This window comes from Passer domesticus, chromosome 6 (genome assembly GCF_036417665.1).
Source record: "Passer domesticus isolate bPasDom1 chromosome 6, bPasDom1.hap1, whole genome shotgun sequence".
NCBI classification, from domain to species: Eukaryota; Metazoa; Chordata; class Aves; order Passeriformes; family Passeridae; genus Passer; species Passer domesticus.
In genome coordinates this window covers 33,569,214-33,595,346 of record NC_087479.1, presented here as the reverse complement: position 1 = coordinate 33,595,346, position 26,133 = coordinate 33,569,214, and the positions used below count along the sequence as shown (strand labels likewise).

General features: G+C 42.7%; 1 protein-coding gene across 17 annotated transcripts in view; it reads right to left on the bottom strand.

Moving 5' to 3' along the window:
• Nucleotides 1–2,340: 2,340 nt before the first annotated feature.
• RAD51B (RAD51 paralog B) overlaps nt 2,341–26,133 on the bottom strand; it is a 404,685-nt gene continuing 380,892 nt past the window's right edge. For 9 of the 17 annotated variants that reach the window (XM_064424266.1, XM_064424273.1, XM_064424268.1 and 6 more), the window contains one exon: nt 2,341–10,909. In XM_064424266.1, coding sequence (XP_064280336.1) covers nt 10,758–10,909 — 152 coding nt within the window. In that variant the 3' untranslated portion in view covers nt 2,341–10,757. The remainder of the gene's footprint in view (nt 10,910–26,133) is intronic. The other 8 variants (XR_010364582.1, XR_010364584.1, XR_010364587.1 and 5 more) reach the window with 3 other exon arrangements.

Here is a 26,133-nt window from a genome sequence, read left to right as displayed (position 1 = left end):
CCCCCATGCATGTGCCATGCCCTTCCTGTCAGTGGAGTGGGAAACGTGGGTCTCTCAATATGTCTGATGCTGTCCCTCTGGCTGTATTTTCATGAATGTTTTAAGCCAGCACTTGTCACTGACATGGGAGCTGCCTGAGTTCTCACTGCCCCTGACTACTTGCTTCCTCTCCTCAGCTCTTGTGCAATCATACTGAAGTGCATCGGTGAGTGCAGCTGGACGACAACCAACCGAGGATACAAAAAGGATGCATTTTTTAAGTCCTGTGCTTCCCCACTCCAGTTCATTCTCTTGCACTGGGAGTGAACCTCGTGTGCCTCTTTTGGCAGTGGTGCTGACTTATTGGGAGAGACATTCATGGCCCTTTGGCCTGGGGCAGGAGATGACCTGGGTGGGGAGGGCCCTGCTGGCCCCAGGGCATTTCTGCCTGCCGGTGTGGGTGGCAGGAGAAAGCAGCAAGTAAACAGAATTAATCAACCAGAAGCTTCCATACTGGTGGAAGTATCTAGTTCACATGCATACATATATTTACGGAAATGCACTTTACTGCAACCAATTTCACATGAGGCAGGTATTTTTGCTTATTGATTATGAATCCAGAGCCACCTGTGCAGTCTTTTCCATGCTACATATGCTTTGTTGGTATGTCTGAAGGATGTGTGCCCAGCACAGGTTCAGGCTAAGTGTTAAGTTGGGAAAAGAGAGTTACCTAGCCAGACAGAGGCATTTTTGCCTCCTTTAAGTTGCATTTCAAAGGCAAACAATTATTTGGAAATATCTTGTGTGCTTAATCAATGCACAGGAATAATTTCCAAAGGCAGCAGTGAGTGTATGCTTTAATCCTGTCTCAGACACAGCATTCCCTTTTTTCTTCTATTCCCAGCATTTGAACTGTTAGCTCAAAGGCAGGCCTACAGCTGGAATGAATAGCTTAAGATAGCCCTCTCCATGTCTAGACCACTGGATGCCCATAGGGGCTTATGTTTTTAATGTATATCCCCATTGTCCCTCTTTTCTCCGAGGAGCAGAAGGAGAGAGGTATTTCTGTGTGCTTCGGTGTGTCTTGTGTGTGCCAGGCCAGGAGCCCTGTGCCTGTACAAGTGCTTGTGAGCACACGCAGATATAGATGTGCCCATGCAGACCCAGATGTGCCCAGGCAGACCCACATTACTAGTCACGTTTACATCTGTCTATATGCATGCCTATTCTGCCATGCAATCAACATATACACAAGTCTGTTGAAACAAGCCAATTTTTTTTCCTCTCCTGAATTGCCAAATGCTGGAAGCCGCAGGCTAGCTATTGTGGTTACCCTGATTCCCAGGTTTCTCCTGCAGCTGGCAAGTAAGAGGCACTGCGAGTTTCCTAACAACTGGGATGAAGTTTTGTGTAAATCACCTTCTAGGCGTTAGACTTTTCCCAGCAAAAGAGGGGGGTGGGTGTTTGGAGGAGGGAGAATTGCTCTCTTTGATGTGGGGATTAGTTCACATGTCAGCATTATCCCCTTTTTTTTAATATGCTGTGATTTATAGAAGGGCGGCTATGAGAGATAGCCAAGGGGACACCCCACGTGGGACTGACAGACACCACCTCCCAGAAAATACCTACAACTAAAGCAGCTGGCATCAACAGAAAGACTCCAACTGCAAAAAAATGAAAGCATTGTAAAAAAGTCTTGTTTTGCCTAACAAATGCTTTTTAAAAATTAGGATGTGCTTTACTGCTTATTAAGCAGAAACTGTTTTTTCCCAGCAGCAGAGGGGGAATCTTTCTGCACATCCACAATAAAGAAATTATAAATACTTTTTTCCTATTAAAAAAAAAGGTTGGTTTTGTATTTTCCCCTTAGAACACACATCACTAGTGAGACTGAGCATGGTTTCAAAAATTATTATGCTAGCTTGAAATATGTTTAGCAATGGGACTGTTCCAGTCAGAGTTTCCACATTCTCCTGCATGAATATTTTATCAGTGCTTTAGGAAAACTTCACTTTTTGGTCAAAAGTTATGTGGTTGTTCTGCAATCCAATCTTATGTCTATTAGTGTTGAAGGAAACTTTCCTGATGTTTTTCATGGGAACTGGATAAGGCTCTGACTTATTAGGCTAGAAGCCATATTCAGAGTAAGCTTTGCTTAGCATATCTGAATTGTTTGGGCTTACTGCTTTGTGGAGCGTATGACTGAGGGGCTGACAAAGGAGACAGTGACAGATACAGTAAGAGATTTAACTAATTTTTATAGTTTGTATCAGTATTTTTTCAAATTTCTCTCTGTTTTGACCCTTTTCAGTTCCTCATCTTTTTATTTTTCCAGTTCTCTTTGAATGAAACTTTGAGACATTCTAGTAAAGCAAACTTTTATTTGGTAATTAAAAACACAGTTTAATTTCCAGACAGATCAGCTCTTTGAGCTCATTCCCTGTGTGGCTGCTCTTATGTTGAAGACAGTGGGGGAGACAAGGCTGCAGCAGCCCAGACTTTAGAGTGAGCTGCTGTAAAACTCTACCCTAAATAAGCAGTTTTATCATGTTTTTACCACAGAGATACCATGGGGTCTTCCTTGGGTGTTTCTTTAAGTCTTCTCCCACCCAGACACCCAAAGCCCTGCATCCATCCTTGATGCTTGGTCTCCTTCCAGCACAGCAGAGGCAGCTCAGCGACTGCCTGGGTACCTTACCTTGAGGGACACACAAAAGCCAAACCACTTCTTTGCTGCAGTGTTTCCAATGGTCTCCTGCAATTCCCCCCACTATTCTTTTAAGCATAAAGAGGTTATTGTGTCACCCCCCAGCAACCCATGGCTGCCACTGACAACCAAAGTGTGACGCACGACGGGACGTGCCCCACACAAGCAGGCTTTGTACCCGGGGTGGTGCAGTAAAGTGGCCACGTTCAAGTGTGGCCTCACAGTGTGACTTCTCCCACCCCAGCTGGGGCTGCTCCATGTGCTCTGACCCAAATGCTAATCGAACTACTTAAACTGCACAGACAAAAGCTCCTCTGGCATCTCCCCATGCTGCAGCACGCTCACAGACCCGCCTGGCTCTGCAGAGCAGCGTGGAGAGAGGGGCAGCTTTGGCTCTCAGGTGCCTGTGCATGCCCCACCTTGGCTTGCTACTCCTCTTTTGTGCCACTGTGGAGTGACTGTAACCACAATCCTTCTCAGAAACGTGCACAGAATAACGTGTTATGTGCACAGGCACCCTCTGCTCACCAACAGGTAACAGCAGAGTAATTCAGAGGGATGCTTCCTTTCACCCCAGCCCGATGTGGGGTTGGGGATGGTGTGTGGAGAGAGAAGGGTGACTCGGAGGACTGGAAATGATAACTGTTTCCACAGCCTGGGAAACACACTGCATATGTTTCTGGCAAACAAGGGTATTTAAGAGACATGGCACATGCTGCGCTACTTATTCTTCTTCACAAATGGCCCACTGGAGCCAAAAATCAAAACCATTTCCTGCTTATTTGTTCAAATTGTCAAAATATTTGACGGAATGAATGTCAAGCAGTATCCTGAAGACAATACTTCATAGAAGGAAAGACAATTTGGAGATCGCTGTGTTCCCCTATTTCACCACACTTTCCAGAAATGGAAAATCCTCCTTGCTGGTCTCCTGGCTGTTGTGTGGCAGGGTGGACAATGCCAGCTGTCTACAGCCACAGACATCACTGACTTACACTTTTTTCTACATACCTTACCATCTGGGTGCTCAGACCCGTCTCCATTGTCACTGGTAGCTTGAATCTCTCCCAAAGGAACAAATAAGTTTTTCCTTTAAGTAAAGAGACAGCACTGGCTGATTAAACCCCAGTACTTATGCATGTATTTTGTTAATGCTTTTGAGTGAGAAAAGTAATTCCTATATTATTCAGGCGTGCTCTCATCTGGGAGAAGCAAGATTTCTCAACTCCTGTTTGGATTGAGTTGGGAATACAAATTTAAGCAAAGTTTGTTATATGCCATATATACTAAGAAGTTAGACAAACCTTTTCAGTAGCTATGTTTGAGTGTAACTGAGACTAGAACTCAGATTTTATGATTTTGATGGCTTACAGTTAAGAATGAAACAATGTAATATAACATAAAGAAGTAATCAAACAAGCCAGTCAGCCAAGCAGGACAGGCTTACACTTTTGAATACACTACAGTTTTGAAAATTATGAGAAAAGCAGAGAATTTGAAAAACACTGTCAGTTTGGGGGATTTTTTTTTTAAAGATATGTTGATAATGATAGAGCTTAAATCAGAACAATGTGAACAGACTGCAACTCAAAACTTTACCTGGTTTTTTCATTTGAACCCACAAAAATGTAAGTATAGACTGGAATTCATAACAAGCTGGACCCTTCCCCTTAAAAAAAAAAAAGAACAAAAACTGAAATAAAATGCTCAGTTTGATTATACAACTGTTTGGCACAAAGGTGCAATTGGCTTGTCTTTCTGTGGTCTGAATGAAACCCAGAGGAACATTAGGCCCTGACTGCTAGACACAGCTCCCATGCTTCCAAAAGCTGAGCATGAATCATACACTGCCATGTGTGAAATCCTACATGAAAACATCAGGTGGAGGACAAGAACTCTTCCTGCAGGAGATACATGCCCTCCCTCATGAAACCCTGATAGCAGGAAACGACTGTAGCTGCTGATACATCAGAAACAGCCCTTGAATATTTCTGCCTGTCATCCAGATTTAGTAAAAGATCACTTCCATTTGAGATTCTCCAAAAGCATGTGTTTTTTCTGATATGTCATATATAAGGGTGACACAAAAGTAAATATGTTACCACTTTCACAAGCTGTGTGATGAACTAAATACCTGCATCATCTAGAATTTGGTCAAGGAAGAGCTGTATTTTCTTTTTGACTCCCTAGTAACAGACAAATTGTCAATGTCCAGCGAAGGCTAAAATTCTATTGGGCCATAGCTGTGTGCCTTGTATGCAGGCTTTGAGAAGTCATTTCCATACCTGCTGAAGAAATTAACCATTAGTGCAGCAGCTGGGACAGAGCAAGTGAGGCAACCACAATGTGCCTTTGGTTGGAAAGCAGCTTCAGCTCTAAATGGCAGCCTCTTCCAACACTGACCTGCTTCCCCTGCTTGCATTCACAGCTCAGGAGAGAGCTCAGAGTGTGGAAATGCTGCAGCTAAACAGCCACCTTCTTAGCACCCTGCTCAGTGCAAAGCTTCCCTGGCACCTGATTAAGAAAACACTGCAAGGGATTCACAGGAACAGGGGCTGGGGTCAGGAGAAAGCATTAAACCTTCACATGTAACTTTTCATGTGACCGGGCTGGCGGGCCAGTGACTGTGGGCTCCATTGGCACGGAGTGGCTTGTGGAGGCCTGGGAATTATTATATAGGATTGGGAGAGAATGCCAGCAATGCACACAGAGCCTGGGGGGAGGATGAAAGGCAAACGCCACGCAATGAATGAATTCAGAAATACGCATGCAATTTCTGAACTAATTCTTTCCCCTTGCTGAACCTGCACACCAGTTTCTGCAGCCACCAGTGAAAGCCTCACATCCCACGGTTGAGAAGATCCATCCCTTTGGCTCTCCCAGCCCACCTGCTGCTGCATGGGCCACCTATGCTGTCAGCAGCAGGAAGAGCACGGTGCTGGTGTGCCACCGAGGGTCCTTGCCAGGACACCAGTGAGCCCCGTAAATGCAGCTACCCTCAGGAGGAAAGCGGGGTGTGGCTCCTCTGAACGCGGCAGCTCCCACTGGTGGTGGCACTGCTGTGGGTGAAACCCATAGCTGAGGGCAAGGGGAGAAGAATTCAGTGTTGCTGCTTCAGCAGTCTGAACCAAGCAGTGCCAGAACAGCCCACTGAGGGCAGAGCTCAGCTGGTGACACCTCCATTGTCACCATGGTGGGTGGGGGCCCACCTGTCTTGCGGCTGGCCTTCCCAGGTGGCTGCAGTCAGATGGGGTGTGCAGGCATGGGCTTTGAAAACACACTTAGGAACAGTAACTTGCTGCTTCCCAACAGTGTATAATTTTGGAAAGATGGGAGGAGGGTCATCTAGAAATGGTGTCCCTGAAGCTCCTCAGTTGGCATAGTAGAACCATCTTTTATTATCCTTTGGGGCTACAGCTGAAAACAAAAAATGCTTTCATTTCACTTTGGCAGCAGCTCTGGTTGTGTGTGCTCTGGCTGCTTCCTTAATTACAGTGGTTGTTGACAACTTCTGATAGAGACCCTCTCTTTGAGCAGTCCCCCCACTCCCCCACTCTTTTTGCAGTCTGAACACATAACAAACTGGGACAACGTTCTGTAAAAATAAGCTCACTGTAACTCAGTGATTCCCATGCCACAGTTATGCTCTCTTCTGTCCTCTCAGTTTGTGCTGCTGCTGTTTATTTCCTCTTTCTGGCTATAAGACGTTTTATTTATTAGTGCTGGATTTCCTGTTGCCTGCAGCTGCCCGTTCTTTACTCTCCCCAGTGCATTTTGCCACGAGAGGCTGGCTGGAGGTTTGTTGTCCCACTGACTGAGGTACTCTCATCAAGTTTGGTTGGTGGTTGTATTAAACAACACTTGACAGAGGGGGCTTCCATGGCAGCCTGGGCATACAAACCATCCCCCTCCTCAAGTAAACCAAAGGCTGGCATGGTAAGCCCTCAGAGGCAGAAGAGGGGTCCCTTTTTCATGACTTACTGATGCAGAGATTATGCTTTTTCAGATGGCAGGAACACTTTGTTTTGCTTGCACACACTGCACCACACAGGGAAAGTCAGCTCTTTGAGTTGACACGTCTGCAGGCCTGACTGACAAGGGATTAGAGATTTGCAATTATTTATATTTCAGACTGTGGGCCACATTATGGTAGAAACATCATGCAGACTTTACACATGTGAGGTTCATGAGTGACTCTGCTGATCTTTTGTGGACATGCTTGTAGTAAACAGAAAAATTGCTTTTACCAAAAGTGAGATCATGAAGTGGAAAAAAATGTTTTGCTACATTGAACATGACTTCCCTCCTGGAAGGAAGAAGGCAGCAAAAGCTCTTCATGCTCAGTGTATTACCAGCAATGCTAGTTGGAAAAGCTCACTCATCAACACTGGGGAGAAGTGCTTCCATCTAAATTCTCTGTTGTCCAATAGCTATCTGGTATGATTTCAAATGACAGAAAATAAGGTTGAAGCAGCATCTAATGGTAATAGTCTCTTTTTTGTGTTTTGTGTGTAAGGTGCTGCCCTAATTTTATCATCTTTCTTTCTGTTTGGAAGGGATTTGACCTGAAAACTGAATAACGAGAGTTAGGGGTGAAGTGAACCCCAAGGCATGGAGGTGTGTTTTACAGTGGTGCAGCCGTGGTCCTATCAGGATGTGATCTTTTCAGCTATTGTTCCTGGTGGGCAGTTGCTGGCAGACAAGCTCTGCAGGTGCAGCACCATTTAGACACTTCTTCCTTTGTGTCAGATGTTCGAGAGCTGCCCATGACCACTAAATAGGGAACAGTCCTCTGATATCTTCCAGGTAAAATGGAAATGGGAGATCCTGAGCATTTGAATTATGAAAGATCCCAGTGTGTAACCTGCAAGCCAGTGTTTTAACCCCAGTGTTCTGGCCAAATTCCAGTTCTGCTAATTACATCCTGCCTATGTGAAAATTCCCCTGCATTTGTACACTGCTTTCTTCCTCGCTTGTTTTCAGCAGCTGTGTGGAGTTGCCAGGTGCGGCGAGGCGCTTGCCATGTTCCACCTCAGGCCTGGCTGCCTTTCAGCAGGGAATGAAATGAGCACTGTGCACAGCATTTGCACTGAGTCCAGATCCTCTGCAGGGAAGGGTGCTAGAGAAGCAGCCTACACAAGGACCAGTGCTGGAGCCTTGTCACAAAAGGCAACAGCGTTAAGAGGCCAAAGGTTCTAGTGCTGGGATACGTCGTAAGGTCACAGGAGAGACAGGAGGACTGATTTTCCTCCCACAGTGTCTCTCATCTACAAGGACTGGAATAGCTGGTACATACTGATCTGCTTTTGGTAGCTGACTGACTTAAGGTTTGTTTGCACAGTATGAGAAGATCTCAGTCCTGCTTACACTGGTCACTGTCAATATAAATCCAGCTTTGCATGTCTGGTTATCTATCAGTGTGAACGAGGCAAGCTAAGAGGAAAATAATTTAAGAGCTTTAAATCTATAGATTTGTTTCCTTTTCTTCCACTTCATCTCATGCACGTTGCTTTTTGCTTGGCCCTGTTACGAACAACTCTCTTCAACTAACCATTAATCCCTCTGGTAAAAATCTCACTCATACTGCTGGAGAAGAACTGGCTGATGGATTATCCCTCTCTTCTGAGGAGGTGAAAGAGATGGCTGCGGCTGTAGTTACAGGATGCTAATAATAAGAAGCAGTAAGAAATGCAGGTCACATACAGAAGGATAATGAAATTACATCTATTCAATACAGGAGTGACTTATTGGCTCATCTGTCCAATTTTCTTGTCAGCCAAGCTCTCTTGTTAATGATGATTTTTACCACAGTGCTGCCTGAATATTATATGGAAGTACATACAAACATGTTTGAGGTTGCTCCCAACAGAACACCAACTCCACTGGCAGCAATGGAGGCAGAGCATGCTCAAGGCAGATAGAGCAGTGACTTGATCTTTTTTTCCCCACCTCACATCCCTCTTTGATCTTTTCAACATCTTAATTCCATGGGACAGCAGTCGTGAGCAAGAGGGAAAACCCAAGGTTGTCTCAAGGTGTGATGCCAACATGTTTCCACTATATCTTAGGAAGGAAATACAGCAAGTCTTGGAAAGGGAGGGAATGTGTGTTGTTTTTGGTGTAAGAAAGCTGGGACTCAAAGACACAAGTTCTGTTACCACGCTGCCCCTGTGACCTCAGCAAAGCACAACTATTTTAGTCTCATTAGCCCTCTCTTTAAACTGTACTTGCTTCATGGGGATGAGAAGAAGGGGATTAAGCTTTAATTCATTAATGTTTGTAAAACATTTTGAAACTTGATGGAAATTTCCCAGGTAATGCAAAGAGCATTGAAAAGCTTATCTCCCTCTCCAACTGCAAATGGCTCTGCAATATGACAGAAATGAGTGAAAACTGCTTGCATTCTGGTGTTTATAATAATGAAATCCTCTAGCTTCCCCTCTCAATCCTTCCATGTTTTTCTTTTTTAATAGGGAGAGACAGCAATGAGAAATTTTAGTCTAAACAGAGTGCAGTTGCTCCCTGGAGACTTGAATGCATCTCAGTGGAATTTTCCCTGCCTTCAGTCTATTGTCCTTCTTAAAGGTCCTGGAACCAGGCATGTGACTGTAAGAGCAAAAAACACTTCTCTGTCTGAGTGCTCTACCAAATATTTACAAGATACTCAGATAAAATGGCTACAAGCAAGTTCAGCAGGGTTTGAGTGGCTGGTAGTGCAGCACTGTCAAGAAGAAAATCTAAATCTTAGCTAAAACAGAATTAAAAGTACATGTTACAAAGGTCTCCTCAAAGCACAAAACTAGTAACACTGAAGCTGGAAAATTGCTCTTCCCCAGGGTGAAATGTATTACTTTTAGAAGCAGCTTATTGAAATGCAGTAGCTTCCTCGTTGTGATGGAAACTTCCTTGTTACAGAGAGTCCAAAGCTGTGTGAGCAGGCATGCAAGCAGATAGATGGCCTCTCCAAGCCATCCTGCCTGGTGGCTGGGAGTGATGCAACATCAGGTTCCACATCTCTGGCACTGCCAGCCTTAATGGTGTGCAGTACTTTTTAGTAGGGGCCACATGCTCCCAGGAATTCTCTCGTCACCCCCAGACTGCCCAGCAAAGAGCAGATGGCAACCTGCCTGCCTGGCTGCCCGAGGTGGCCTCACTGCAGCTCATTTCCTTGCTGGCTTACCTACAGCCACTTCGGCAGTACTTCAGACCTCTCATATTTCTGTACAGGTTACTCTGCTTCTCAAGAGGGTGCTCAGGGAGGCTTTCCCTCTGATGGCAGAGGACAGAGCCAGCCTCTCAGGCCAATGGTGACTTCAGTGGCAGCTGGCACTAACTGAACCCATGGCTTTTCTGTAGGCTTGAGAGCTGGGAACAGATCCTGATCACAGCACTGCCAGCGATGCTTTTAGTGGCCTTGAGCAAGTCATACATTCTCTAAGTTTGTAAGGTGAGTAAACAGGTCTGTGGTTTGCAGTCATGTTGTGAGTACTTCAAAAGTGCTTTGAAGACAGAGAAAGCTGAGCAGCTGTAATACACATCGATCTTCCCACTGTTTAGATTGCTACCTGTTCTCCTAACACTCTGAACAGTCAGAGCCCAGCTATTTGTAACTCTTACATCATCTCTGATGATTTCCAAGTGAGTTACAGGAGTATTTACTGTACTATTGCTTTGTAATCAAGCCACCGAATGGGCTTATCATTCTCTTAAAAACAAATAAGTGAACATTTCACTGTGTTTTGGGCTGTGGACACTCCTGTGCTTGGCCTTTGGTTCCTCCAAATTGATGAGGTGGTGAGGTGAATTAGGAAGGCACATGTGGCCTATGCTTCTTCAGTATGTTGTTCAGAGGCTTTTGTTATTATGTCACTTAAATTAACCTAAACAAAATACAGGTTTTTCACAATTCAGAGTTAAGTATGGCCCCACATATACAAAGAACAGCACTCGGTTTTAAAGTTAGTCTTTGAAGAGACGAAAGAAGAAGAATGTTCAATCTCTGCTTCACCAGATTTTTGAAAACCAATGTAATCATTCATTCAAGTCTTTGGGGATGTTTCATTTGTTCTTTCTATAGATTTGATGTATTTCTTGAAGTCTCACTAGTAGTGCTGGGTAAAGCAGCATCATATGAAGTATCTTTCAAGGCAGTGTTCCTCACTCGTATGGGTTGCAGGGCAGGATTGGTTCCTTCCCAAACTAAATTAGTTTGATCCTTTTGGTCTGAAACACAAAATAAAGACAAGACACCTTAATCACAATATTTCTGCATGAGATTGCAAAGATCTGCTGAAAATAGTTTGACATGCATGTAATTATCCTCTTTTTAATGCCTGTCTGGTTGTCCTTCTAGTTACCAGTGTCCAAGCTCTCCTCATTCTGACTGGCAAATTTTCTGATCTGCTCTAGAGCCAAACTTTAGACTAGTCGAGGCCCCTTTACCATTCTTTGCCAGAGCTCTCCAAAAGCAAGCATGTATTGCTGAGAATACTGTACTTGCTAGGGTACTTTGCACCACCTTAGTTTTCCAATAAAACTGATTTTTGGTAGCCAGTACCTGAACAGAGAATGGGATGTGCAAGAAGATGGACATTCTCTACCACAGCTCATGTTCGACAGCTCAAACACATTTTCTAGAGTTAAACGGAGCACAGCTTATAGCAATATATTTTCTAAGTAATAGCAAATTGCCTTGGATTCAGAGAGAATATTATGGCTCCACTTTACATGTTTTATTAATACCTAGGATGAGATCAGAGCCTGCTCCCAATCACTGTAATCTGCTCCTCTTCTAGTCTTAGACCTCTGTCAATGACAGACTGTAAAGTGCTTTGGGATGAAGCTCTCTACGTAAATAAAGGATATTATATGACTATGATTAGACACTTTATGTAGAAAACAGACTGTTGTTTGTGAGAGGAAATATTTAAAACCAAAATGAAAACCTTCCTGAGCAACCTGCAAGGTGACAAACACAAACTGAAGAAACACACAGTTACAGGACCAAAATATCCAAGGTACTAAGCATCAGTCAGATCATGTCATGCCCTCAGGTTTGCTGCTATTAACTGTGTTGCAAGGCATCTCGGGCCTTTTCAAATATGTATTTCTTTTCCAGTCTCTGCAGCTGACCCACTGAGACAAACAACTCCATCAAAGCACACAGAGCCCTGAGGTGCCTGAAGGACTCTGCAGAATAGCCAGCTCATACCTGGGCTGATTCCTACTGTGCTGTACCAAAGCTTTAAAGAAAGTCAATAAACCTGAAAGGAGGAAAGTAAAAGGCAGGGTATTTCACAGTAACAAGCCATAATTAACAGAGGTGATATCCTCTACATAGAGGATATGTAGAAGAAACACAAGGTTTATTACACAGCTTGTCAAAGTAAGCTGTGTCTCAGTTTTCCTCTTGCTCTTTAGCCCTGTTTGTTAACTATATGAGAAAGCAAAGAGTTGCTCATATAGCTGTCCTGGTATAACCATACTGACAATGATGATAACTCTCATCTCCCATATTCCTCAAGGGAAATATTCTACACTGACAAAAGCACCTCTAAGACTGCTTAAAACAGCTTTGGTATTTACTGCAAGGCACCTACAGCATTACCCAGCTGTACTTAATGTTAATATAGAGCTGGCTTGACAACCCAAAAAAAGTACAGGAAGTCCTCTGTGAATTTACTGGGAGAGAATAAGTGAAGTTGTCTATACTCCATCTAGCTTTGGGAGAGGGCTGACAGGAAATGTATCTGAGAACTTATTTCAATAAAAAGGTAGGAAAGAGTAAGCAAGCAATTCTTTCCAAAGACGCAGCTCACAGTGAGCCTCTGAGAAGTCTAGATTATCATCCTATTAAAACAAACAAACAAACAAGCAAACAAACAAACAAACACACACAAATCCCTAAGTCCCACTGTCTAAGCAAGGGAACAGAAAATACCACCTGTCTTCAAGAAGGATCCAGGCATTCCATAGTCATTATATAGTAGGCTTATGAACATTGTCATTCTAACAAAAAATGGTTTTGTAGTGTCATATTAGCCAACCACACGTTTGAGCTTTAGATAGCCCATGTGCATTTTTGATGTGCTGTCTCTTTTTGCTTACTCATTTGTTTCTGTTAAACCATGATGTTTAAAACAAATCACAGGAATCTTGGAAGTCTATTTAACACCACTGCCTTTTGAACAGCATCACTCAGGAATTCCAGGCCAAATGAATCTCAGGTTTTGTAAAGTAGATGACCATAGTTTTTAACTACAATGACACCAAATTATAAATCCACATTATGAAACACAACACAGGGTTTTTTCCACACTGTTTTTCTAGAATAACTGCTGGTTACTAACAGGTACTAAACAGTTCCCATTGATTTTGTGTGGAATAGCAATCCCCAGTTGTATCTGCACCTGAAGCTTAGATTTCTTCATAGGCTGTGATTTGATCTTTTGTTATCTTCTCCCAGAGATTCAACTTTGAGAACTGGCCTGATTAGATCAGCCAGGACATGATTATATAAGCAAGGACATGTAACCCTTTCATGGGCCTAGAAGCCACTGCAAAGTTATTTGTACTGAATGTATGCAAATCAGCTTCAGTTTGAGGTAGTCTGGGAGAAGTCTGGGGGATTCCCTGCTTTATGTAATCATTGTTGCTTCTTAGCTTCCTCTATTCACATAGCCAGGAGACATAGGCCTGGCACTGCTTGGTAGTTTCTCAAACTCAGTTTGAAAGCGAACATAATGTGCTCAGCGACCTACAGCAGTCCTGTGGCTTTCAGCAAATCCTCAGATGCTGCTGCAATGACATCTGGAATGAAGGAGGCCTGAAGCAGTAGGGGAATAATGTTACAGACGTCATTTGCTGGCATGCTGGCATACTTTGACAATGGTCAGCAGCCAGGAGGTTCTGTGTGCTGTCCCTCAGCTCTAACTCTGGCCTACCCAGAGCCCTGGTTTCTCAGTTCTCAATCCACACAGAGTGATGCACCTCATGTGTGGTGAGCACTGTCAGTTCAGAGCGTGGGGCACTTACGAGGCCCCTGCACACCAGAGTGCAAGCACACACAACTGGCTGCCCTCACCTCGCCACGTGGAGGTGAGGAACAACACTCACCTTCCATCTGCTCAGGTGTCTCCAGTGCCACCCAAGATATTCACTGAAATTACAGGCTGGACAGCTAGAAGCTTCAAGGCAAGTAAGAGAAATCCTCTATCTTTTAGCAGCCCACAGAGAGTTCTGACACCCAGGTAAGCCTGCTCAGGGCTCTGCTGAGTGTCACTCACCACAATGTGTATCATGCTGTACACATTGTGGTGTTATGATTCCAAATGGGAAGATTTATAATTCAGCAACTATTCAGATTCTGAGAAGCTCACTTACTGAAAACCACTAAGCTAAGGGAAATACGACAGGTGAAGTAAGCACGGTGGCACTGAGGAGGAAGGAAATCTCCCTGCAGTGTGCTGATAAGAGTGTGCTTGATATATACAGTGTTCAATCTGCACAATCTGCAACTGGGAAAACACAGGCTAGCTGAAGGAAATTCAGCTCAGGGGCCCTAGGGACTGAATTAGTCTGTTAAAATGCTTTGTTGGTTTTATTTATCACTACTTAATTAGGATGCTTGACCAACACACTGGAAAGATAGTAACTGTTAAATATTCAACAAGCTGACCTTTCAGTTACAATATTGCAATGCTGAATAAAGTTCATGGAAAGTTTGTCCTTCCTAGGTACTCCAACAAAGCCAAAGGGAACTAGACTGGGCCAAAAAAATAAAAAAGTAAGAAAAAAGTAGGGCAGTACTGTGGAGACCTGCTTAAAAATCCAAGTCTTGCTATGGGCTCATTGAATGATCTCAGACAAGTTGTTTCCTGCCCTGTGCTTCAATTTTTCCCATCTGTAAAAAGAGTACAACAATGTTGATCTTCCTTGTAAATCACTGAGATGAATGGCTAAAAAAGCAGTAATATATTATTAATTACTTATTATTTCTGAGGAAGAAAAACCAAAGAGAAGAAGTCATCAATCTTTCAGGGTTTTCTCAATCCTCATAAAAAAATAAAAAAGCACAACAGAATGTGAATTTCACACAACAGAAACTTTTGGCAAATTACCTCTAAGAAGAAATAGTGGGTACATAATTAAAAGAAAGTTTAAAGTGGGCAGACACTCAGGAAAAAGCTCCAGATGGTGAAACGAGTTAGGCTGCAGAGCAGGCTCCCACAGGAAGCGATGAAACCCCCATTGTTTGAGACATGTGAAACTGAACTCCTCAAAGCGCTGGTATATACAATACAAGGAATATTCTACACTGTCTCAAAGTGCAGTGGCACTGTGATGACCTGAGAGAACTGCAACTTCCATTTCTTCAGTTTTAAGAGAGAAATTACTCTCTCTGACTATGGAGAGCTGTAGACTCCTTTATCAATATAGTATCTGAGGAACATCTGCTGGGGAGTAACTACACTGTGTTTTTGCAGAAGATGGATTCATCAGCCCTTAACAGATCTTTCACGTTCCTGATTCTGATGTCTGAATTTTGTAGGTTGAAGAGGGGAAAGAAAGCCCCCCCATTCTCTGGGAATTACAGTGTGTATCCTACTATTTATTTCCATTATTACAATCTAAAGAGAAACTGGGTGGCTTGATTTTTACAGGCAGTGGTTTGAAGAAGAAATACCATTATTTTAATGGAAACCAAATGAGCAATCATTACATAAATGGTATTATGAGACATGGAACTAATGCTGAAATGTTAAATGCTTGGGTGAAACTCATCAAGATGGGAACTGACAGCAGCATGCTGGAACATTAGGGTTTCTCCACACTCAAGGTACTACTGCAAACATTCCCAGTGCTGTTAATGCTAGTTCAGCTCCTCTGGAGGTAGTTCTGGAGGGCATCTGACTGCCTCTGCTGTTACTGGCTCAAATCTTAAGACCATCTCTGAAATCCAAATTCAGAGCTTTGGGCCAGTTTTATTGATAGAACTTGGTTAACTGGTTGGAACAAGAGCTAGAAAGGTAGAGCAAGAAAACTTTTTAAAAGGAGCTGGAATTAGAGTTTTAATACTTTCATTTCCTCTTGGTCTCATACCTGCTGGAACAATAAAAACATGCTGTGAATTGATTCAGTTGGCAGATGAGCACTAGTGATCCTATTGTACTCTATTCACTTGGGCAGGACAGCCATGGAGTGCTCCTGATCCCTTCTCAGCTCCTTGGACAGGAGAGCTGGTGCCAGGAGCAGCAGGATGTGCAACCCAGCATGCTTTGCCTGCTGCCTCTACCAAGGAGGGTTGGCACTGCCTGCACTTCCCCCGCCCCATTCCTGGCCAGAGACTCAGCAATTTCCTCAGGAATGAATCACGAACAAAAAACCAAACAACAGCTATTTAAGAAGGTTTCATGTCCCTCTGGAACCGTCCTGAGCAGCATCATATTCCTGACAGTTTATTCTTCAAGAATTTAGTCATCTAAGGTTACACTGACTCATGTGATGAACCTTCTGCCCATTTCCTGGAAAGAGTCTTGCATGGTCCTCTACACCTCTTGCTGTTTTCCTTAAGGGTCTCAATTCTCACTTCATTTTCATATAGTTCAGCTTTCCTCCAATTTTGGGGTGGAGGAAGAAGGCAAAAATATCTTGAGTACACCCAAATTTACAGTGTAACCAGAAAGCCATGTGGTGAAAGAAAGATTTGGAAAACAAAGATGGACACTAGACCAGAGAATCTCTTTTGGAACAGTTGCCTCTTGGGCTGAAATCTGGTTAGAAGAAAAGGAGCTGCTCTATAAAGTGCTGTGTGGTCCAATATGATCATGAATTTACCAGGGCCCTGTAAAATGAAAATGAGAAAGATTTGAGGGCTCTCTCAGATCATTGCTTGGGTAGGTGTGACTCACCCTGGGCAAATGCCACTGACAACAAGCACCCTGACACAAAATATTGAATGAATTGTGCTGGATGGGAACCAAAGTAACCATTTTATATACTTGGGTCAATCTGAAAGAGATTTCTGCACAGAAAACAACTGCTTCCTTTCCCAGATGGAAGTTCAAAAGCTGCTCACAAATCAGCAAACTCTGATCTAAGTGGGGTTGTGCTATGCCCACAGCAGACAGCTGCCTGGACACCAGCGATGCCCAGACCATCCCTTATAACCCACACAGAAGCGAGACTGCTGCATGTTTATTCTTCAAGAAGAATATTATTACAGCTAAAGCAGGGAGTGGGGCTTTAGTGTTCTTGTTAAAATATCCAGAAACATGTGAGAGTGTGAGAGCATCAAATTAATTTCCAAAGTGTGACACAGCTCAGCAGCAGTGCCGGTGCACATGATAGATCAACTCCTTCTACACCTAAGTTGTCAGAGAAAGCATCCTGACTAACATTGACTTGCAGCAGAGATAGTCAAGGAATTTGCCAACATGTCCAGTGATGGTCCTGTCAGACAGATGATTTCAGTGCTCAGTTATACCAGTGTAACTGGCATGTATACTGGTGTGTGTGTGTGTGTATGTATGTACACTCACACATATACATATACACACATGCACACACACATACATCAGTACATATACACTGACATGCATCAGAAGCCTGTTCCTTCTAAAGGGATATAGTGCCAGGCCAAAGCTGGCCTGACGTTCTTCTTTTTTTAAAAAAAGTAAACTTCTACAAGTCCTGATTCCAACAGAAATGTTTCCATGATTTATTTTAAGAAGAGAACATTCCCCTGCAGTGCTCACCACAACCCAAACATTGCAGCACTGTGCAAGAGCATGAGAATCAGAGAGGAAACTTAAGAATCTATTTTCACTGCTTCAGAAGGGAAATAAAAAGAGTAAACAAACAGAAAAAGCAGTGAAAAATAAATTTGATTTTAGTGGTGGCTGCTAGCTGCAATATAGCTAAGGAGAGTAGACTGAAGCATGCAGGCATTTCTATTGATTTCTGCAAGATATGATTAAGTGTGTGATGGGCACTTGTGGGAGCCATCTACACTGTAAGAAAGAGATTTCTTTTTCTTTGGTTCACTCTTCCTTCTCCTGACACCTTCCCTTTCACATCTGAGAAACTGAACAGTAGACTAGAAGAAATTGCCTCACTGTTTTCAAATCTAGAAAATAATTCGAAGCATGGGCAAGCTATGCAGAGAACAAATTCCTCATTGGTGGGAGAGCACTTAGATCTTGAAAATAATGGGAAGAGTCCTTCCTCTAAATATCTGGAGCCCTCTATTTTACAGAAGGAGGCACCAGCCCTCAGTCCTACTGTGTGTTTCTTTGACCAAATCTGCAAAAACCAGCAAGCATTAGAAGGAAAAGAAGGGGCATATGTTAAGAGAAAGAGCTAATGAGCAAGCACAAGCTCCTGACATAACTACTGGCTGCAAGCACATACACATGCAGACATGCACACACAGCACACAGAGCCTCAATCTGAAAGATCTGTGTACTGAAGACAGAGAAAAAAAGTGAGTGAAGCCTGCTCGAAAGGAAACATAAAGACTGATCTTGTGGCAGATTAGTGATTTCACCAGAAAGTTTTTGGAAGCCGTAAACAGGAAATGGTTAAGTAAAAGCAGGTGGAGCATGCTGATTGCAGGAACAATGCAGGAAATTGCTGAGTGTCTGAATGGATGCAAAAAAACTGCTCTTTTGCTCAGACCTTGGCAGTGACTGTAGGCCCACTCCACCTTCTCCTGGTCCTCCCTCTCTACCTTTATCTTCCCAAGCTACAGCCTCAAAGTCTGCAAACACCTTTTGCTTGAGTAGTCTGCTCTCCTTGAAATTTGGAACCAGTTCAGGAGAGTTGGGAGGTTCTGCTTGGAAGGCAAGAAACAAGTTTTGGGTCTGAGGAGCCAGAACAGCATCTCTGGCTACTGCCCCGGGTGCCAAATTCCCGAGTGCATTTAATAGAATAGTCAATCAGAGAAGCATTACTCCTATGGCCCCTTCCATTCAAGGGGGCTCCTGAAGCCCTAAGCTGTAGGGATCATTCTCCATCTCCACTGACTCACAGTCCCTTCTGGGAGAGAGCACTGCAGCTGTTTAATAGTTCACAGCAACAGCACACAAGCAGATGGAAAAGAAAGTGAAATGTGCAAGAGGCATTTTTTCCACTTTCCTTCTAACCTTTCCTCTCTCCTCCTCATCCACAGACATTTGTGCCAATTCCAGACTACTCCAGATGTGTCACCAGTCTGCAGAGGCTTGGCTCTGGAGATAGGGGTCTGCTTGCCAATGTGCAGCCTTCCCAGTGCTTTCAGACCCAAGGGTCAAGTTCCTGCTGCCACACTCTCATCCCTGGCTGTGCTGCCAGATGTGTTGCAGGATGAAGGGCAGACATGCTGGTAAGGAACAATTACTCAGCTGCTTTCTTCTAGATGAGTATGGTGTTGATATAAAATTGCTTAACATAAACAAGACACTCTTGCCCTCAAAGTATGCTAAAAGTCACATTAGTGCTGTGAGAAAATTTAAGAAGTACATGAATTAGTTGGAATAATTTTGACCTTGTCTACATTTTAAGTATTGAATGGTAAAGCTCTGTTGGCAAATTCTCTCTCTACTTAGAGAGAGAGAATTCTATCCCTTAGATATTTCTCCTCCTCTCCTACACATACATGAAAAAAAAAAATCTGTTTCTTCTTATATTCTGAGCAAAGAATGGCAAATGAGCAACCATGGACTTACAACTGCACAAACAAAAAGACTTCTCTGGCAGAGAAATTTTGCAAGGAAATCCTGCTCTTTTTTGACATTGTTTTTTTGGCAAAATTTACCAGGTGTTACTGGGAGTTCAAACTTTTACTGCCTTTTCTGTATCTTTTAAAACAGAGAGTTAGTGTATACAACCTAACACTTTTTAAGTTCAAACTCTTAAATCCTAGTCTAGACAGGACCTTTGGGAGTAAGGTTTAAACTCACCCTGAGCAATCTCCCATATCCCACACTTCTGCCCAGGCTATACCTTCCTGGGAATGTCCTGAGAACAGCTGTGATCAGAGAGCAGCACTTTATACTGCTGTCCCCATGGGAGGAAAGAGGTGGCACTGCCAAGAAAAGGTTGGTATGACACCTTCTGCAAGTGCCACCACACTTGTCTAAGATGCCACGGGACATACGAGGATGTGTGCTATCAGCTTCAGGTGGATGGCAGGCCAACTTCAGGTAGATAAACCTTGGCACTGACTTCCAGGTAAAAACAGTCTGTGATTCATACAAATCTAAGAAATGGAGAGAAAATAATTGGAATGGGCTGAACAAAAATAAACAGGTACCTCTTTCCTGCTCCTTTCACAGTTTCAGCTTTCCTGCACCCTTACTCACTTTTTTTTTTTTTTGCACTTAAGTTGTTGAGAAAAATAGCAGGAATGAGGTTCCTGGTATAATTACAGTTTGCTGAGAAAATCACAGCCCACAACATTGATTCCTTTAGTGCTAGAGACAGATGTTGCTGAAGTCTAATCACAGGCTTCCCACTACCCAGGCCCTGAGTCTAATCTGTCATCAGCTGAGAGGCCGCTGGCTCCCGCCATGCGTGTGAACCCAAGCTGCTCAGCTTGAGCCTCTCCCCTCATCCAGAGCCAGGCAGTGCCAGAAGGAGGGTATGTTTCCATTCATTCTTTGCCTTCAGTTACAGTGATACCACAACTTCAATGTGCTGCTTATCTCTCCTCCAGGCCTACTATCAAAGCTTTGCTGGAAAGGGCTCAAGTGGTTGTTTTCAACTTACAGTGTGTAGTGACTGCAGTTCAAAAATACCATTTGAGATAAGTTGAAGGAGAGGCTTAGTAAGAATGGCCTGTAGCTAATTTGTCCTTCCAAAACGTATAGTATTTTCTGCCTCATAAGAGGACAAGGCTGTACTCAGTGATGGGTCACATAACCTCCAGATGTTAATATCAAGACCCAAAAGTGGATGAATGCTGATGAGTACAGAAATATGAGGAAGAGAGCAAAGCAGAAGTGGGCATATTGAAAAAGGCCAGGAAAGAGCACACATGCAGGAGGGGACTGAACAAATCTCTCCAATGCGTTACATGCAGATGACATTGCCAGTAAATGTTTTGTATCTGACATTCAAAGAGCATTGGGCCACTAAGAGCACCAGACCACAAATTTGAACGTCTCTGTCCTGGTGAAAGAATCTCGAAAATGAACAGACCCCATCAGTTCAGAAGTGCCCCTGTGTAGGCAAAAATCACCATGGTAGTGGTACATTAACGTCTTTAGATTGGATTCTGGTCATGGAAGGAAACTGGCTGAAGGAGTCTATTTCAAAGGCCCATTACTGCAGCATACAGAACCAGTGTGAACTGGGAAAGTCCTTAAACTGGTAAGGACTTTCAGCATCTGTAAAGTTAACAAATGCCCTGAAGTAACAGGGGAGATAGTAGGTGGGGAGGCGTAGGTTAAACAGCTGTGTTTTGCATAAGGAGCTCTTAAGCGAGGCATAGGGGAACCGAGTCAGTCATCATTTCTGGTCAGAGGCAAAAGCGTATTAAATGAGCTGACTTTCTGAAACAGCCTGTGGCCAACTCCATTTCTTTGTGTTTAGCTTTTTCTGAATCTGCACACGGTAGCTGGGCACACACTATAATAATACTCACCAGACCTCTGCAGTAAAGATGTGCAGGGCAGCATCTCAGCCACTGACAGATCGAGGGAAACCAAGTGTAGCATGATGTGTCAGAGAGGGGGAAGAAGTGACTCATACGGGAAGAAAAACAAAGCAAAGATGAACACAGACCATAAGAGAAGTGGCAGACTGTTGGCTGTAAATCAGTTTTCTTGCACTCAGAAGGGTGGGTATTACAGTGAGAGAAGCTGCACTTGACAGTAATGGAAGTTCAAGGAAGTTTGAATAAGATTAAATGGCAGTCACATGCCAACACAGAAAAGAGGCTTTAAGACTAAAATCAAAGACCGGAAGTGACTAAGTAGGTCAGAAGCTGTGGGTAGTGAGCTGCACAGATTAAATGGGACTTGGAGCAACTGAGTTAGCTCTGCTAAGTGATAACAACACAATGTCACCAAGTTTAACAAATCTGACTCTGAGATCACCTTCAAGGCCTTGATAGCAAATCAGAGATTGCTGAGTCCTAGCTGTATCTACATCAGAGCAAATGCTGTATATGTGTTTTAACAAGAGATCTGTTTTACAGTCACTTTTTGACCCTGCAAGCTTCCTGTAAATAGAGTGCTGTTTTGTCTGAACAGGATTTCTTCTTGAGGAGCTGGGAAAAATGAACGGGCTAATAGAAACCGTGAGACTGAGAAGGGCTGCTACTGCAGGTTGAAAAGACAGATGCAATGGAGAAACTTCTTTCAACTCCTCAATTCAGCAAGTCTTTGATTCGAGAGCTTTGTTCACATCCAGAGCAGCCGGAAGAGAACAGTCACCTTGTATTTTTGTACCTGATGAGAAAACTCCAGATTGTGTGTGTGCATTGGGACAGTTCAATGTGTGTCTATTCCAACTTCAAAGAGGCTTTCAATGCTCTTTGAGATGTAGGGTGTGAGGCAGGGTGAGAATTGCTAATGCTAGCCCCATCCTCATTAAATCTTTGCCCTCTCCGGAGCAAGCATGCAAGTGGAGAGAATAGATGATATGCATGAGCAACTGAGCATCTGTGATCTCATGACCTTTGACTGTTGTATTATGGGAAATGTATTCTCTGGTTGCTATGCTTTTCTAATTCATTTGTATTTTCCTTCAGCGACTCCCTTGTATTTTCTTTGGTGCTTCTGCGTAACGGTTTCAAGGAAGCACAGATATCTCCAAGTTAAGCATGCATACAATAGCTTTAATTAAATGTTTGTGGGTATCCCACAGTAAAGCAGGGGAAAGGGAAAGCAAACAGTTCTGTACACACTTGTACCTATCCCTTCTGAGCCCTGGCTTGGGTGGAGGCATCAGCACTATTGCCATTTAAGCCTATTTCTAAGCTGTTGTGAAATGAAGGGCACCAGGTCCTGCTGCTCTGCATGCAAGCACTTCAGGCATTTCACTCTCATAAAAAAGCTACAGGTCACCTGTGAAAGGTACAATGCTAAGATATTTTAGACTAGGCTAGAGGAAATAAAAAATAAACTAAGGGAAACAATTCTTAGCTCCACTTACAAAAATTGAAGACTAAGATTAAAAATACCCTTAACCCTTCCTTAAAATACACTAAGATGCTATTGGAAGAGTAGCATAAAAGCAAAGATTTTTGTCTTCTTCGATATTCTGATATTAATATTTTCTATTCTCTGTGCTATTAGCACAATCTTACTCTTGATGCCACCTTTCAGAGTGAAATAATTATTATTATTGTTATTATTTTATATGGGAATCTTCGCTCCTTTTACAAGCAGTTAACTACATTTTTCTTATGTATAGAAGAAAGCTGTGAAGAAATTTGTTTTCATTTCAGGCATTTAAAATAAATATACATGAAGTAAATGAAATTTGGAAGGAGAACTTTCATCATGCAAAGATGGAGGAGACAGGATACAAAGGTTATTGGTTAGTTCTTTGAGTCAAATACAACACAATTTTACAGTACATAAAATGTTTAGAGGAAGAATCTTTCTTTCTCTTGTATGATATGGAATAGTTAGCAGTATCTGCAAAGATAACTAAGAGGTCTATAACTAACAATTATTGCTAATATTTAGCACTAGTACAAAGTACTTGTCTGGAGTTTTTCAATGACTGATGTCACTATTAGCTCAGAGTTGATACAAACTGATGTAAAACCACTTTAGCAGAGCTGTACATATTTTATTGCAAATTCATCCACTACTTTTTAGTGGCTCCCAGAGACAACATACATCAGAAAATTCAAGAATAATTGCAAGGCTAGAAAGAAAAAATAAAGGCCAGTTTGATGGAGAATAAAGAACCCATGCTTCTAACACTGATTTTGGTTATTTCCCCACACTGAGACCAGAGGCATTGCCAGTTTCTGCAATCTGACATGCTGGATTTGGGCAGAAGTTGAGCAGAGCAGGGGCTGGGTTAGGTTTGTTGGAGCTAGAGCAGGAGTGACTTTTTAGGAGGGAACAGAAAGCACGGGTTGTTTCCCTCACGTTGCAAGGCACAAACAACAACAGGGTTATCTGAGAAGATTGAGAACTGCTGACATTAGAAACAGGAACTGGCATCTGCAAAGTTGAGTAGGAGTGGGATGAAAGCAGTCTTACAAAGCAAAGGAGGAAATGAGAAGGCCAGGGAAGATCTAAAATTGTGAGCAGCTAACAAATGCTGACAAATACTTGTTTCCTCAAGGGTATGATCCTGAGCACGTTCAGATTTCCAACTTGAAGATTCCTACCAAGGTTTTTGAGATACTATTAGTGAAGATTTCTACTCTTTGCCCCTCTCTTTAGATGTAGTCTGTTTCCACTGCATCTTCAGAAAATGATTCTCAAAAATACACCTAATTTTGATGATGGCTGACAGTAAAAAAGGTTTATTATGAAAGTTGCGTGAAGAAAGATCTACACTTCCCCCTCCTTCATCTCTGCCACAACAGTCTGATGCCTGTATTCCAGCCTCAAGAGTTTGGATGGCCAGTGACCTGTAGCAAGGATGCAGGGCAGTGGTGCACAGAAGGCACACAGCCTGGCCTTTTTTGGATTTCCTGTTCTGATAATGGAGGGGTTTATTTTTTGTTGTTTGGTATTCTGAATTATTTATTCAAGCTGTCCTGAGCACTCTACTCCATGTAAAACAAGACCTGGAAGGTTCTCAGGTTTATTAGCTCCACTGCTCCATAAGCTTAATTTTTATTCATTGCCTTAGACTTTTCTATATGCCATATATTTTTTGTTTAGTATTGTTTATATTTCATCTGTCAGTGCAATTTCACTGTTGCTTCTCTGTTTCCTACTACACTGCAGCTGTAAAACTCTCACATCAAAACCCAAGTTACTCTTTTGTTTTCCATCCTATCAGGTACTCCAAAGACTACTTCTGTCCTTCTCCTCTAGTAGTAACAGCTTATTTACATCCTCAAGGCTAAGGCTAGGAAAATCAATGCCTGATTTTCTCTCAGGGCTGAGTTTTTATGGATAGTAATTAGTTACTGTTTTCACCACACAGGTCCCAAAAAACCCCACGCTAATTAAGGCTCTAGGGTTATTGGTGCAGTAATCTTGGGTAGTCGTAAGTACATTTAGTCTTCTCTGGTTCTTCAGGTTCCATTTCCCTTTAGAAAGTTGTATCTATGTTAATTCACCAAATATGTTAAGAACTTGAAGTTAAAGATCAAAGTTCAGTGCAATCCTTCTACGCTGTGATCTAAGCAGTGCAGTTTACCGACAAATGCTCCCCCCAATTATTTGTGATAAGGAAAAGGAATTGAAAGAGAAGAAAATAGTGATTGGTGATTTATTTACAACTTCTTTTTATTAGCTTATTCTATAAGTAGTTTGGTTCCCCCCAACACACAAAAAAATTTATATTCCTGACATAAAAGCAGTTGGAAATGATTTAGCAGAGCTTTCTGTACACTGTGAATGCAGTCCTCACACTACCTGTCACCCCATCAACACCCCAAACAGACTGGGAAAGAAGAAGAAAGATTGCAAAATAAGTATAAATACTCTGCATGGAGCCAGTAAGACAGCAAAGTCACAATGGTGGAAAGGAGAATGTCAAAAGTTAATCCCAGGTGTAATACCTCAGAAGTCAGATGCACGTTGTGAGAGATGTTATTCAGTTAACATTTATGTTTTGTTTTCAGTCTGTGAACTTTAAGGCAGACCTTAGCCAGTGAAAACTGAATTCTCTGTAGATGCCTTGCACTACCTCTTGTTATGTTTCTTATTCAACAGCACATTTTTTCCCCTTGTTTTCAAATGCTTGCTGGAGTCTTAAGATATTTTAAACCTAACAATAAAACACCTGCATTTTATTAAGACTTGAGACTTAAGTTCCACCTCCCTCAATTTTACTGAAATGTTTCCATCAGTCAGGTTAACCCTTTTATAGCCAGTTTTGCTGTCAAAATGAGGTAATGTGTCTGCTACATATAGTCAAATTCCACACTCCTATACTGTATTTGGAGGAAAAGAAAAACAGCCCTGAGACACACCCAGAGAGCTCCATCCTGTGCTGACTGGCAAAGGGTGCAGAACCACAGCTGCAGAGGCTGTAGTCTCCATAGAAGCACAACAGCCCTGGAATGACATGTCTGTTGGTAAAACTTAAAACTGAAATGTTCTTACCAACTGTTTTCTTTCAAGAAATTTTTGAGTTGTGTCATAGAAACTTCATTCAACTAAATGGGAAAACTTACTATTCTCTATGCCCCTTTCCTTTTCTCATTTCAATGTCTTAAAAGAGAAAGAGAGCAGCACTATGCAGTGATTTTTGTGCCTGTATGCCCAATAATGTTATTATTCCTATATTCAATTAGAAAAATGGCAGCATGTGAAGTA